Below are 16,154 nucleotides of genomic sequence, written 5' to 3'. Positions count from 1 at the left end.
AATTCTAAGGAGCACGTACCTCCAATAAAAAACTGGATGCATAATAGGAAAATATTTATCTGTTTTAATTAACACACGAAGTAAGAGAAAAATTTCCCATTCATATGCAAACTTTACATGTTGGAATAATTCACATTATGATATTGAAAACACTCAAGAAATAGTTTTTCAGAGACCTAAATTAAAACCTACAGACATTTATGTATCCTGTTATTGGGAGGTGGGTGTGTATCAGGGAGTTTTTTCTCTTGCTCTTTGATATTAGGAAAAAAACCTGTGATTTTGTAGCTTATTTTATGTAACTGGAAAAGTCATGGTAGTTCCCACAGTTTGTTATAAATTCGTATTACCTGAATTTCCAAAGATTATCACCACAGCAAGGCAGCCAGCTCTAGAATTTCTGGACAACAAGGGACCATAGACTGTAATATGACTGAGTTGTTAGAAAATAAGACCAGGGCATAAAGAGCCAAGAACACAATGCCATGGCCAAGACCACTGGTCCTTCCAATGAAATCCCAAATCCCTTTTTACATCAAGCAGATAAATCTTAAATCCCAAAATCTTGTACAGGGACAAGAACACCAAGACTGACAGAGTGTTTCCCTCACTCCTGACCAAACACAGAGGTGCAAGAACAGGACTTGCTGGATGAGAACCACTCACCAAAATTATTAATTACACTCAAGCCTCGCAGGTCAGGGCATTAGACACTAAACCACACAAATGTCAATTCCAGCTTGCTGTGTTGGAACTTGAATTTTGTATCAAACAAATGGTAAAAGACCACTTTGCTGTTACTACATGGTCAACTGCTGAAATGAAGCACCACCAGAACTTTACCACCACCAAAACTGGGAGACAGCAAGGGATAAGGAATATAAATCCAGTTCCTGAAGTGCTTTAGCTGTAAGTTCCAAACACTGCTCACACTTTTAAGGTGCAAGACCAGCTGCTCTGTTTGCTTTTTAATTAAAGTGCTGTTGGTGAAGCAGTTTGAGACATAAATATTGAAGATACCACGAGTTAATCTGCAATTACAATCTGCAATATTTGCTGCCTGAAATCTGCTTTAAGCTAATAATTTTAATGCTTCACAGACAGAAATATTTGACTTAACTCACTCAGACTACTTGTACTTACCCTGCCATTGCATGGCACTAAGGTGTTGTAGTAAATTCCCGCTCCGTATCTTTGTATGGTAGTTATCTTTTTGGGGCCAAAAAATTTTAGGAAGGAATAATGACTCCTGTTCTTTAACAAGTTTGTCATATGCCAGCTCACAGCATCATCAACAGCAAACACGAAGTCCAGCATATTGTTCTGAAGATAAGGAAAAGAGTGTTGGGGTTTACATGTCAAGAAGAGCCAATGTTATCATAATAATTTAAGATATACACAGTATCAAACTTCCAGCTAATCATTTTTCATGAGTGAAAAATAAAAATAAAACCCAAAACGGAAATATTAGTGTCAGATCCTGCTTAAAGGTTCTAATGAAGTTGTATGTTTATTGTCAGTCTATCAGACAGTCCAAAATTTTCCTGTCCTGGTCATGACCAAGCTTCAACCCTCCAAAACAGGGGAGCAGGTGTAAGATCTCCACCACCCTAATTCACAGCTCAGTGGAACAGCTTACAGTGCTAATGAACAGCACTTTTGGGCCATGAATGGAGGGATGTGGGCAAATAAAAGCACCACCCGAGAGCTGGCAGCAAGGAACTGCATTTCTAGCATATTCCTTTCTAGTGTATTCCTTCGCTTTTGTCAACAAAACAACTCAAAACATAAAAATAAACATTATATCCAAGCTGTTGGCCCTCAGACGATGAGGAAGCCCCCCAGACTGCCATTTCAGTGCGGCAATATATTTTAAATTCCCCTCATACGCTGCACAGCAGTTGGACAAGCTGCAGTAACTCTCTTTAAAGGCAGTGGTAAATAACCTGACACACATCGGTACACACTGGGCTGAAAGGGGACCCCGAGCCCTCCACAATGACAACCCCGCTGCCGGGACCACGCCGGGCAGCCCCTGGGCACGGACCGGACCCCCACCCCCCCGCTATTCCCTCGGGGATTTGGGATCTTCGCCCCTTGCCGTTCACACACCGCAGGGCCGGAGGCGGCTCCGGGATCCGGAACGCCGCGGGGCCCGAGCGCTCACCTCGCCGTGCTCGGCCGAGGCCCCCGGCTTCACTCAGGATGCCCTCAGCGCTCCGCTCAAAATGCCCTCAGCGCTCCGCTCAGGATGCCCTCAGCGCTCCACTCAGCGTCCCCTCAGTGCTCCGCTCAGAATGCCCTCAGTGCTTCACTCAGGATGCCCTCAGCGCTCCGCTCAAAATGCCCTCAGCGCTTCGCTCAAAATGCCCTCAGCGCTCCGCTCAAAATGCCCTCAGTGCTCCGCTCAGAACGCCCTCAGCGCTCCGCTCAGGATGCCCTCAGCGCTCCGCTCAGGATGCCCTCAGTGCTCCGCTCAAAATGCCCTCAGCGCTCCGCTCAGGATGCCCTCAGCGCTCCACTCAGCGTCCCCTCAGTGCTCCGCTCAGATGATCATTTCCCAGCCCTGTAAGATGCCCTCAGTGCTCCGCTCAAAATGCCCTCAGCGCTCCGCTCAAAATGCCCTCAGCGCTCCGCTCAAAATGCCCTCAGTGCTCCGCTCAGAACGCCCTCAGCGCTCCGCTCAGTGTCCCGTCAGCGCTCCGCTCAAAATGCCCTCAGCGCTCCGCTCACAATGCCCTCAGTGCTCCACTCAGCGTCCCCTCAGCGCTCCGCTCAGAATGCCCTCAGCGCTCCGCTCAGAATGCCCTCAGCGCTCCGCTCAGCGTCCCCTCAGTGCTCCGCTCAGCGTCCCCTCAGTGCTTCACTCAGGATCCCCTCTGCTCCACCCAGGACTCCCCTCAGCCCTCCCTTCAGGCTTCCCTCAGGGTCCCGTCATGGTCCCCTCAGTGCTCCACTCGGGACTCCCCTCAACGCTGCCCTCAGGACGCCGCTCACAGTCCCCTCTGGTCCCCCTCAGGCTCCCCTCAGGCTCCCCCCAGGGTCCCCTCAGGCTCCCCCCAGGGTGCCCTCAGTGTCCCCTCACTGTCCCCTCAGTGTCCCCTCACTGTCCCCTCAGTGTCCCCTCACTGTCCCCTCTGAGTCCCGTCAGGGTCCCCACCCCCGAGCTGTGCTGTCCCACCGAACCAAGCAGCCCCAGCACAGTGAGGTGATGCTCAGCATGTGTGCCTAACATTTAGTCTTCCACCCCACCGCTGTTCCGGCTTAATTTTTTTAGGTCATCACAAGTCTGGGCCCCTTCTTCGATTGTTTTTCCTCCTCTCTTTTTTTAACTTTTTATTTTTTTAATTCATGTTTTATCCTGTTCCAAGGCTTTCCTCAGGACTTGCTGCCGGCGTTACAGTTCTTCACACATCCCCCGGGGAACACAAACACAAACCCACAGCTTTTAATCATCGTGGTTGTGCTCAGGGCTGTCTCACGCTCTCCGTGTGCAGAGCCTGGCTTGGTTTGAATGTTCGAGTCCTAAATAATAAAGCTCCGTGCGAGTGCTAGATGTATAAATGTGCCTCATGAAATTGAAGCGTGCCTTGTTCCCTCATGATTTTACACTTGCCTGAATCTGGTACCCAGAAATCACATTTTACCTTCCTGTGGTTTATGGCTTTCAAAATTCCTTACCTGAGCTCTGAGAAAAGGCCAGCAGTCAGAGATAAATTTATGCTCACACTAAATTCCAAACACAATTAGATCTTTAAACATCACTGGGCTCTTAATATCTGCTTAAAACAAACATGAGATGTTCTGTAACCCCGTTACACCCACGGAAGTTTGATACACACAGCTAAGTCACTGTCTATACAACTGTTACTCTGATGGCAGATAAACACATGATAAATCAGCCTGTGTGTGACCCTGGGCATCGGGAATTTTGGGAGGCAACACCTGAAGCAAGAGAACAATCCTTTTATTGGCAAATAATGTAAAACTTTAATGGTGTGAGGTGGGTTCCACCATAAAACTGCACCAGACCTCAACTTTTCTGAGCTTTTCTACGTCAAATGATGCAGCCCGACAGACCTTTCTGAAGTCTCCGTTCTACATATCCATTTTCAGAGGAGAAAACAGCATGCTAAGAGGAATGTGTTTATATTAGAAAAAATCACATTGTAACTAATGAATTTTTACTACTCTGAATAATAAGATCCCAAAGGTCCAATTATGGCTGGGGTTTGGAGACTTTTGTTCTCCCCTAGGATTGTGATTCAGTGCCCAGTAATGTCTCTGAACTGATTTAACTACTCATAAGTCAGATCATGGACCTTGTTCTTTCCTTAGTAAAAGTATTTTAGTTATTAAAGGTATTAATAACACATTGATATGAAACACTACATTATTATATATACACTATAATTAATAATTATTATTTAAATACTTCATGGCACACAATATAAAGAACAGTAGATTTGCTGAGCTCACATTTTAAGTTTTTTCCTGCTGCTTAGGTTAGCCAAAGGTTTTGAAGTACTTTTGAGAGAATGATCTAGCCCTACACAATTTATGGAAGTACACAAAGAAACATTTTGGTGGTATAAGTAACTGGTATTGCTTGGCTAGTTCTTTTTGCACAACTGAGAAAGTTTCATGCAGAAACTTTCAAATATCTACACTGACTTACTGGTCAAGTTTGTTTTCTAAACTCTATTCACCTTCTGTGCTGCTATAAAGAAGTCTAATTTCATTCAGTCAAAATAGAAGCTGGAGGCCTTTATATATATATATATATATATATATATCGTTAGGACGGAACTAGAATACACTTATTCTAATAAATAAGTAAAAAAGGGGAAGCTTCTTTGAAAATTAATGGGCTGGTAACATTTCTGGATGGTACGGAACTAGAATACATTTATTCTAATAAATAAGTAAAAAAGGGGAAGCTTCTTTGAAAATTAATGGGCTGGTAACATTTCAGAAGGAAGTTATATTGTTGGCTGGCATTAAAAATTAGGGTAACAAAGCAAACTTTTGAGAGGGTATGATCTCTGGGACATTTTACCTTGGATATTTGTGTATTAGAGGAAATCTGGGGAAGAATTTGCTCGAGTGTTGCAGAATAGTCCATCTCAACCTCTACCTTGCCAGCTCAAATTGTCTCCTTGAGGCTTCCAAGGTGGATTTTGTTCAAAAACTTAAAGGCCTTGTTTTTCAGCTTTCCTACAACTTTATTCTTTGCCATTCCTCCTTAGCTGACTTTCATGTATTTTAGGCTAAATCTAAAGTTTGTCTCTTGCATCTACTACTGACTTTGAAATTGATTTTGTTTCCAGTAGCGCAGTCAGTGTCAAGATTAATTGTCATCTGGGACAAAACTCAGAGCTCATCTGGAAGTTTATATAAAGCTTTCTTACACCTCATACTGATTCTGAACTTGGCCTCTAATTTGTTTTTCAGTGGAAGTTTTGCTTTGCTAACTTTGGTAAGAAAGCCTGCAAACACCAGAAGGTCTTCAGTTTGATTTTCACTCTCAGCCAGCACTGCTGATGAAGGGAGCAGTTTTCTTCTACCCGCTTGTATCAGTGTAGGTGTTTGCGTGGCTGCAGATCAGAACAGATTGGGGAATTGATGTGGGTTCAAACCAACTGTTTGGGGTTGTTGGGGCTTTTTAAACCAGTCTAGTTTTAACCAGGTCACTGATGTGCTTCACCACACATGTTTGTGTTGGTACAAGCAGGAGAGATGAGAAGATTTCTTCTTCTGTTGACAGTGCTGGTTCAAAAGAGAAAAGTACTTGTTTGGGGTTTTTTAAACAAAATTCTTGCACTTAAAATCTTGGCTGTAATTAAGTCCATGCATTAAAGTTGTGTAAGGAAGGGAACAACATTCTGCATGTTGCACAGTCCATTGCTTATATTCATTCCTTTCCAGCCAAGTAAGTTCTAATACTTACTGCAGTATATGAGAGAGCATGACAGGAGTGTGACCTTGAGCCTTTATTTTATTTTTTGGCAATAAAATGCACACTTTGAATAGCCCCCACACAACTGCACGTGTAGTTTTTGTTTCTGCCTTGCCACCCCTGTGCTCTCCAGCTCCTTAGACTGAAGGAGTCTCACAGAGGTTGACTCTGTTCAGTGTCTGAATTCCAAGAGATATTTGCAGCTCCCTGTATCTGTTGCCCTATAGAAAGTTCCAGTCTGGGTCTTCACAGTTATCTTAACAACAGCATCTTCAATTAAAAGAACAATTTCACTGACTTACTGTGGGAATCTGAATACTCACAGTCTGTCAGTCCATGGGTTGGTGGCAGTCTGGAGCTGGGCTCAGCTCTCCTGTGTGGACCAGTGGCTCCTCTCTGCAGCATCAGGAATGCTGTGATTTGGGAGGTGCTGAGCACCTCACTTATGGTGGTTTTGCTGCCCACAGTCTGCTCAATTGGTTCTTCCTCTGCTCTTGCCTCCGTGGATCTTTCTCCAACAAAACTGACAACTTTGTGCCCTTCGGATTTTCAGTAGTGGGGAATCTGTCCTACTTTTCCATAGCATGTGTCTGTTTGGTGGAGGTGGCAGACTCCTATGATTGTAGAGTTGCTACTTCTTGCCTGTAACTGTTGTAAGTAAAAAAATTCATTTTCATAAAGTAGTGGCAGCATCTGGAATCAGAAACTCATGTTGTTTGTTTGAAATATCTGTGTGTTTCTGTGATTGCACTATTTTAAATTCTCCATCACTCCATCTTTTATTTATTTAAAGCATGGGTTCTGTTAATTGTTGCTGGTGCAGCTGCATACACATCTGAATTAGATTGCTGTTTTTATATGCTAACAACTAAACACCACCAGGTGTCCTCTGTTTCTGTACCAGATCTGAATTACCTCCTGGAGATCCTCCTCTGGATTCGAAAATATTCATTTTAAACAAACCCCAGGGGTGAGGGGTGACACATAACCCTTTTTCTCAGCTTTGAAGAGGTTGTGATGTGCAACCACTGGGGAGTGTTAGGGGATGTGCACTCTGGTACATTCTGGCAGTACAGCTTTCCCCCTCACCCCCACAAGCTTATTTGTGACCCTCTGACTCATCAGTATCCAAGGGATTATTTTCCATCAAGGACAGAGATGCAGCTGGATATTTCCAGTTGTCTCTTCCAGACCTGTTGCTGAAACCAGCTCAGCCATCACCACACGCAGGCTCATCCTTCTCTTGCCCAGAGATTATTAGCAGGAGCAGTTAGTAGCAACCAACAAATGCATTTTTGCTAGGCAAGAATAATAGTCGAGATAATTGAAATTAAAATGAGCATAGAAGTTGGTTAAGTACTGAAATTTGTGTGTTTTCTTCTTGCTTTGGTCCTGCCTCCTTGCTTGTTCTAGTCAGGAAGGGATTTCTGTGACAGACTGGCAATGTGTGAGAGAACATGTTTTCACTCAGCAACACATCCCTCTGTGGGATGCAGTGAAGCACTGGGAGATGAAAATCGTGCTGTGTCCTTGCAGGTGGTGCACTGCAGGCTGCTGCACCCCAGGCCAGGGAGATTTATTTTGCCCCCAGCCACTTCCGAGCCCCGGAAAACTGACCTCTCTCTATGGGAGCAGCTGAAATCCCCGGGGAGATGGGAGCCCATTTTGCAGAAGTGATCAATAGCACACCTTCTTCTTCCTGAATGCTTTAAACCATTTTAAGTATTTGGATAAGCAATAAGAAAAAACCCCCACATTTTATGTTTTTTTCCCTCTCTATGGAGACATCAAACAGCAACAAATGAGGGGGTTCCATTGCGCCATTATTAGATGGAACAAACAGGAGCCGTAGGTTATCCCCACTTCAATACTTTCTATTTCAGATCCCTACTCCTGAATTATTCAGAGCCCTGGCTCTGGTAACAGAACTCCAGCTGCACTCCCAGCAGCATTAACCTAGAGCCACACCAGATGGTGGCTCGCCAACGGTTCTGTGAGGCACATGATGAAACCACCTGAAGGTGACTTCAGAAAGAAGTGATTTCAGTGATGGCAATGCTTTCAAGGGCACTGAGTGTGACAGGATGCTTCCTTACCACCCTTTTTTTTAAAAAAAATTTCATTTTGTGAATACTTCTAAACATAATTGGGTGATTAACCGTAATGTTTGTTCCTGTGATATGTGTAGATGGTGATAAGTCATGTAAGGGTGTCAGGCTGAGGGTATGATGGCTTGAATTGCTGAATGATCCCCATGGATTCTGCAGGGGTATTCCTGTGTATTTTAATTGATCAGCTGTTAATTACAGCTTAGCCACATTTGATTGCATACTAATTCATGAAAGTGAGATCTTGTAGTTAGATCGTACAATTTGTGTGCTGGAGGAACTTTATTGGACAACAGCTTGAATTCAAGTGTCTGAATTAAAGTGAATTTAGCTGCCTCTGTTATTACTAATATGCTAATATATTTAAATCATAAGGAAGGCAGCTATACAGCTTCAATACAGGACATTATTTATTAGCCTAATAATTGTAGCCACCAAACTGCATATTCTCATCATGATGAATTACCAAAGCAGAATTGAAATTCTGTGCACACACAAGAAAGAATAAAAAGGATCATTAAGCAGAATAAACAGCAAGTGACACAGAAAAATACATTACAGTGATATTTTAAGCTAATGCTTGTGTGGGCTGTGCGAAAGCACAAAGAGTTTATCTCCTACAATAATTTCTGCAGTTCTGCTACTAAACAAGGGGTTTGTTCTGCTGCTTCCCTTTACCTGGCCCGGCTGGGTAAGGCCCTTCATGTTCCGAAGCAAGAGAGGGAGGACAGCAAGGTGACAGGGCTGCAAAAACAGGGATAAAGATGAGGGAAGGTGTTGATCTAGAAAATGACTATCACACAATTGGTGGCCATTTCTTCAGAATGTCATTTTCAAAAACCTCCATTCATTTTCATAAAGAGGTTGGTCTTAATCAGGAGGAATTTTTCGTCCCTCAAAAAGTGTTCATTTATGTTCTTTATCCTTTCTAGGTTCTAGTCCAACTGGAGGCCCTGTGTTGGCATAAACAGCCTCATTCCACAGATGAAAGGGCAAATTGTCATTCTAATTCCTCCTTTATGACAATATTCACTTGCGTTACATTGTTATCAGTGGAATCCTAGCTGCTCTTCCATTGCTTAAGCTGATTCACTTGAAATTGTTATAGTGGGAGATGCAATCAATGGAATTCATATTCTGTGAAAATTGGAGCTTTTAATACTGAATATAGGTTGTAATGTCATGGCAATAATGTATTATGATCATGAAAAATGAGAATATGCATTTTTTGGCATTTTGTAATAATTTAGAAATGACCATTCTTATCTGCATTTCACATGAACTTTGTTATCTGTAGTGGAAATGAAAAATATTTAGAAGGCTATTTTCATGTAGCTAATCAGTGCTATAGTGTTTATGTTTCATTTCTCTCACCACAAATGCTGCTCCTTGAAGTGCCTAAGCAGTTCTGTCTGAAATGCCTGCAGTCCACATGTGCAGTTCACCTGAGTTGTGGTTATATTTACTTTCCTATTCTGCACTTAACTCCATAAGGCTTTGTTTTCTCTGCTTCGAAGAACCTCAGAGGATTTGAACTCCATTGCAGAGCAACAGTTACACACTAAATCTTTCTTGTGGTGAATATTTTTCCTTTGGTCTCTCTTGCAGTTATGAAATCTCCAAGACTGTGTTTAACAAACATCTCTAAACTTCAGTGCACTCATAAATGGATAAAGGCAAAAGATAAAGAACTGAATTTCAACTTTTGTTGAAAAGGCTTCTCTTTGCTTTCATTTAGAGGTTCAAAACTGTTGCAAAAATCCCAGTGATGAGCTCATTTTGCCACAGCTTTGCAGGCTGCCTTTTTTGTGTGTCTTATATGATAACTTATATGATCCATAGGTAATACAACTCTGTAAGAATATAGCTTCACTTTTGCTGGGGAGGGTGGAGCTAGCTGCCTCTAATTGTTACAAATTACATTAATCTCATAGTTAATTAGACTTCTAAAAAGAATGATATAGAATGAGCACAAGTAGTTGCTCATAAATGCTTTCTGTATTTCTTCTCTGTCGAAAATAAATTTCCTTGGGCTGCCACAACATCCTTGTGACCAAAATGGTGAGGGATGGGCTGGATCAGAGGTGACAAGCTGAGCTGCCAGGCTCTGAGGGGAGCAGGCAGTGGGGCTCAGCTGGAGCGGCAGCTGGTGGCAAGTGCAGTTCTTCAGGGAACAAAACCGAGTCCAGTGTCCCTCCATAGTTTCATAAATGGAGTTTGATGCTGTCTGAACACCCTCTCTCCCTGCCCCAGGAGTTTTTTCATCCAGGTGAATCAGTACCTGTACCTGGGTTTGCTCGTTCAATCAATCCAGGCTCATTAGCTGCAAGCAGGCGATACTTCAGTGCTGAAAAATCCCCCATATCGATGATCAAAGTCCAACCAGACTAGTGCTATTTTTCTAAAAGCATCACACTTCTATTAATTATTGGGATTTATTTGCCTTTCAAATGTGTTGGTGCTGAAACAGCAGCTTCTATGTGCAGACATAGAAGTGGCCAACCGTGGCCAACAAAGCAGTTTGGGTTGTATAGCTGTGTAAGATTTGTTGTTGCCAGAGGGGAAGTAATTAGATGTTCTTGGCCTTGTTAGTACTCTGAGATCCTCAATAACCACTTTGATGTGTGTCTCTGTTTGTACATATGTTTTGTGTAAAATATTCTCTGGATTTCCAGTCTGCTTCAGATTCCAAAACAAAATGGAACGTTACTGTTGAATTTCTTTGAAGAATTTGTGATAAGCTGATGAAACCAGTCTTGCACATAGGTGCTGAAGCAAGAAATTAATAGTATAGATCTGTAAAATACATCTTAAATGTGTCGTGTCCAAAGTAAATAGTTAAATCTGGAAAAACCTTTTTATTACAAGAAAAATGAGAATTCCCTGGGAATCTTAACTTTGAGAATTCATCCCGAATCTTTGAGATGCTCTAGATGGAAGTGTTAAATTATCTGGCACAGTGTTTTAAAATCAGGATGTTTCACAAAATCTCATTAGTGTTTTATGATGGAAATGGTATCAAATGGTGTGGAGAGGTGTAATTTTAATTCAGGTAGGTGGTTGGGGGATTTAGCACTGCTGAATTGAAATTAAAAAAGGAAGAGAGATGAATGCATTTCAGGATAAATGATTTATTACAGGCCTACCAACTTCCCCACGGAAACAGTAAAAGGAGTATTGTTTCATGCATTTGGAATTCCCTCAGATAAGGTAGTAGAGCAGCAGGAGGGAGCAAGAATTTCTTGGGAGAGCAATACACCTATGAAAAATCTGAAAATTGACCTGATACCCCTTGTGTATAACTAAATCACTGCCCAGTTTTCTTCAGATCAACCTGTTTGAATGCAAGTGTTGTGCTGTGGAGGAAGCAGCATGAAATATATTCTTTTTAGGTACTAGAACAGCAAAAAGTAATTTCTGATTGTTGGATTTTCTCTAAATTGAAGGGCTCTAAATATTCAGTGCAAACTGCACTGAGCTACTGAAGAGATGGAAGCACATAAAGGTGAACTTCAGAAAGGTTTTGTCTACTTCTAGTTCTTAAATTCTTACTTATTTTGCAAAAATTATGTGTTCCAATGGCTGAGAACTACCTAATGAATCCAGTAAAAAAAAGCAAACTGTGGATAAGCAAATAATTTCAAACCAAAACAGGTTATTAAAGGAACTTGAAGTGGTTTTAAAATTTTTCTGAGCTCGAAAGCCACAACTTTTGAATTGGATAACTTGCATTTGAGTACCACCTGTGTGATGCTCTATTGGCCTCACGTTTAGGGTTAGTAGGAAACTGGATTTCTAGTTGTCATCAGAGAATCTGAAATTTTGACAGCTGTGAAGGATGAAGATGAAAATCACCTTGGTCGATTCAGATGCACATAGAATGCTCTTTCTGACATTTTCTGTGACATAAATCATATTTACTTAAATACAAGGTTGTTAAATAGACAAATACAGACTGTATTACTTAGACTCTTGCGTCCTACATGTAGTTTACATAGCCTATTCCTGTTTGGTTTGCTTTTAGGGCTACTCTTATTAGCTAAATAATAGATTTAGAAGCAAATTCTTGACAAGATTACTAGACACCTTTGCTGGAGTGAGACCTTGCTTTCATTAATTTTGTCCAGTAGCCAGAAACTATTGTTGTAATGTATCTCTTTATTGCAACTACATATTTGAGTGCCTGAGTTTTGATCAGTAATTTGGGATGTTCTTCTGATTCCCTTTGGTGTGCCGGTAAAAATTGGGAAGTAGTATCATAGCATTCTAATGAATCTGAAATCTGAGAAGACTTGAGATAATATTTCAGTTCAATCTGAAGTAGCAATAATATTGAAGGGTTGTATGTTGCACAGAGCAAAAAGTTCCACGGTTTCTGACCCGTAGTGTTAATGACATTTTCTGGGGTTTATTTATGTATTTGTTCCTTGGACTATTGCTTCTTTCATTTGCTGTTTTGTCAGAGAAAAACCACAGACTTTTACCAGAAGTCTGGAAACACTAAAAAGCTTTTGCTTCAAATATCATTTACAGTTCATGGACTTAGATCAGGAGTTGTTTTTCCCAGCAACTTGGATCTCCTGCCCTCAGAACATATTGAATTTTGGCTGTTTGCTCTGTTCACTGAATTCCTGAATTACTTAATAATTACTTGCCTTCAGCAAGGGATAAAACTCTTCTCACCTTAGTTATCCATCTTATTTAGGCAAAAGTAGTTCTGGTAAGTGGCAGTGTTCGTGGCAGAGCACACACTGAAGCAGTTGTGTTAGTCACTGCTCTCAGCACAGAAGGTTCTCACGTTGAATCAGGGAGATGTCAGCTGCATGGCTGGGTATTTTTAGTGCTTTCCTTAGGTTCTAATTAGCAGTGTCTTAAAACACAGCGAAAATTCAGATGATTCCTGGACTGGCTGTTTATCTTCATAGTAAATGAGAATAACAACTGTTTCTTGGTAGAAAAATGCTGTGTTTGACTGCCCTGTTGGAAACAGTCTGTTCTAATGCTGTAGGTCAGCTTCTGTAAAGATAAACAGATTTCCAGCAGAAGTTCTTGGAAGGGTCACTCTCTGCTCTAATGATGTCAGGATTTAGATGCGTGTTTAAGGAAACTGAGGTGCTCCTGTAGCCTTTGGGAAAGGATGTACAGCTCTGCTAGCCCTTCACTATAGCATTAAGGTGTACCTGCCTTCATTAACATCGGTGACCTAATTATTCTATGCATACCTGGGTTGGGAACCTTGGATACATTTTGAGCCCAACCTATGGGATGTTTCTGTTGAACCTTTTTTCAGTATAAGTGATTATATAGCAAATATAAGCCCAAATTTAAACTCTGATATTCTTGAATTTTGGACAGCAGTTTTTAGAGATTTGGTCAGTGCTAGAATCCTTTCTCCATCCTTATTTTAAGTTAAAGGGGTAAGCAAGCTTTAAGGGTTTTATTTCAATATGCTGCTAACAGTTTTATAGGTCTGTTTGGCAGACTAAATTACAAATTACTGAGGAGAAAAAGGTGTCTGTGTTAGTTAAGTGAAAGATATCTTCACCTTTACAGGTACCCCAAATTGAAGGAGTAGAACATAAACTGGGTCATTAAAGGGAGCTGCCAGTGCTACTGTTTGTGCAGTGACTGGAACACATTTCACATGGCAGGTGACCAACTTTGGCTGGCTGGAATCTGCCCAGTTCATGACTAGTTCCTGCTGTTTGTGCATCTCCAAAGAAAGAATATCCCTATAAAATGTGTAGATGATTGCTATAATTCTGAATAATTACAAGGCAGCACAGGAGGCATTTCTCAAGGTGAGCTCTGCAGTTCATTGCCAGAAGCGCAGGAGAAGTCGGAGCAGCGACTTCGTGCTTTCTGTTGCTGGTCTCTGGCCATGTAGGAGGTTTAATTCTCGGATCTATTTTTCTGCTGTCTTCCAAGAGAATTGAAATGTCACCGCTTCAAACTCATGTTTTCAGAATAAAATGCACAACCTCCCAAAATACAGTATTGACTGAGTAGTTCACCCACTTTAAGCCAGATTTGTAAAGAATCCAAGCCAATTAAGCTGGCTCGGATCTCACTTCTTTAAGACTCCTCCATTCCAGAGCAAGAATCAATGTCAAGTGTTTCTGTTGACATTCTGGGCACTATTTAAAAAACCCAGCCCAGTTTCCTTCTCTAATAGCAATAGACTGATCTTTCTGACAACCTTAGGGTTGGATTTCAAAACAAAAGTTTCAGTTTTGGTTTTAAAAAAACCTATATAGCTCAAGGAACCAAATAATAAAAGCACATTGGCAATGCAGGATACTTCACAGCTTGGCACTGAGTGCTTTCTTTTACATGGTGACATGTGCAGAGCTTCTCAGACAAAAATGAATCATGAGCAAATGATTTTCTCTCTTACAGAGAGCTTTGGGGAAAAATAGAACTGCAAAATACCAAAAGATGTTTCCCACAGGACAAGTAGAGGGAAGTATATCAGGGTCTTGTTCAGCAGAAGACTCTTAATGGATTGTAGAAATTTCTGCTGGCACACAGGGTGGCTTTTCTCGAGCTCTGATCTGGGCAGATGCAGCCCATCAGTGCCAGGGTGCCAAGAGCTCCTGTCTGCAATAATGAGACCTGCTGGGGAGCAGAGTGTGAGAATTCAAGTGCTTGCACTGCCCCTGGGTGTGCAAAGCAAACCTTTTCTGCCTGTGACATGTCCTGTGGACATACAGTTAAAATCTAACCTGCTAGAAAATTGCTAAAATGTGAGAAACCGCTCATTATTTAGTGAGTCATATCCTTAATACAGCTGTAGGATGAAGAATAATAAAGTAATGTGTAAGAAAGAACTTGTGTTATTCTGAAGGGAAGGTGAATTAGTCAAAGTGTTGCAGAAGAACTTGAGCATCTGCAGCATTACTGGAATTTTAAATGCAGGCACAGATTTATTTTTTGGTTGAGCATCAAAAATTCAAGTCTTGTGTATTCTGCAGGTAGCAAAAACTGATTAGGGATTCAGACAGACGTAAACAATATTCCTGTCAAATTTTCCCATGGAAGAATGTCCATCTTTACTTCAATCAAATGTCCGAGATTGTTCATGTACAGATTTTTCTTGGGGCACTTCTCATTGCATCAGGTTCCCAGAGTTTTATTTCAGGACTTTCCTTTAACCATATTCCCCCCTCTTCCTTCACTGTACCATCACCCACCCTTCATCTCTAGAGTTTATCACAAACTTCACTTTCCCCTGCAGAGTGTAACACTCAATATATTTTCCTTTGCCTTTCCTCCAAGCTCTGATAAGCCCAGCCTGGGCTGCCTCTCTCACACCTTACCCTGCACATTCTGGCAGCATTCACCTCGAGCTGCTCCACTTGCCTTGGGGTTCTCCTGCACTGCACAAGGACACCCAGAGGCTCCACGCAGGATGGCGACCCTGGCATTCCCTGGGGTGCAGCATCACCATCTGCTGGCCCCATCCCCTCTGGACACTTTGCTAATGCAGAAGGGGAGGCAGAAGAAATGGTCAGTGCTGCTCTGTGCATGAAAGCAATTCTTTGGTGTTCTCCACCCGCTCTGGGCTCTGAAGTAATTGTTGCACTCTTCTTTCCAAGAAGAAAGGTGAGATATGAAGTCCAAACAGAGTATTCCTGAGGTTTCCCATTCCTTCACTCAGGATGGTTTCAGGAACCTGGCTCTTATGACAGCAGAGAGACATTTAATATCTGAATGACTCTTGCACAATGAAAAAATACTCAGAGGTCCAAAGTTCTTTTAGACAAAAACGTACCACAGTATAATCCAGATGTACCACTGATAACATAAATTAATTCCAGTGTATGAGGGCAGTCAAGGTGGTTAATGTCTGTATGTTACAGAAACATGTCCTTTTCTTATTGGTTTTTTTTTTTTAATCCCAACTTTATGGATCCTATCCATAAAAAAAGTCTGTAACCTTTGCCATCACAAAAACCCCAAAAATTGATTTGCTTGCAGATTGTGAAGTTTTCTGTGGAATTCCAGACTGCTTTAACTTTCTGGCCGTGGAATAATGACCATAATTCTCCCTCCCCTCCTCCTCAGTTTTAGTGTCAATACTGCAT

At 41.8% G+C, this 16,154-nt stretch overlaps 1 protein-coding gene across 1 annotated transcript in view; it reads right to left on the bottom strand.

Annotated features, from left to right (window-relative positions):
• Positions 1-10,430, bottom strand: part of TAMM41 (TAM41 mitochondrial translocator assembly and maintenance homolog) — a 26,071-nt gene extending 15,641 nt beyond the window's left edge. The window contains exons 1-3 of the mRNA XM_008636032.2: positions 10,349-10,430; positions 2,168-2,202; positions 1,144-1,323 (exon numbers count right to left, since the gene is read on the bottom strand). Of these exons, the coding sequence (XP_008634254.2) occupies positions 1,144-1,323; positions 2,168-2,202; positions 10,349-10,430 (297 nt within the window). The remainder of the gene's footprint in view (positions 1-1,143; positions 1,324-2,167; positions 2,203-10,348) is intronic.
• Positions 10,431-16,154: the final 5,724 nt, after the last annotated feature.

Source organism: Corvus brachyrhynchos, unplaced genomic scaffold, assembly GCF_000691975.1.
Source record: "Corvus brachyrhynchos isolate BGI_N302 unplaced genomic scaffold, ASM69197v1 scaffold266, whole genome shotgun sequence".
NCBI classification, from domain to species: Eukaryota; Metazoa; Chordata; class Aves; order Passeriformes; family Corvidae; genus Corvus; species Corvus brachyrhynchos.
The sequence above is the reverse complement of the archived record's forward strand: the minus strand, read 5'-3'. Positions and strand labels throughout refer to the sequence as shown.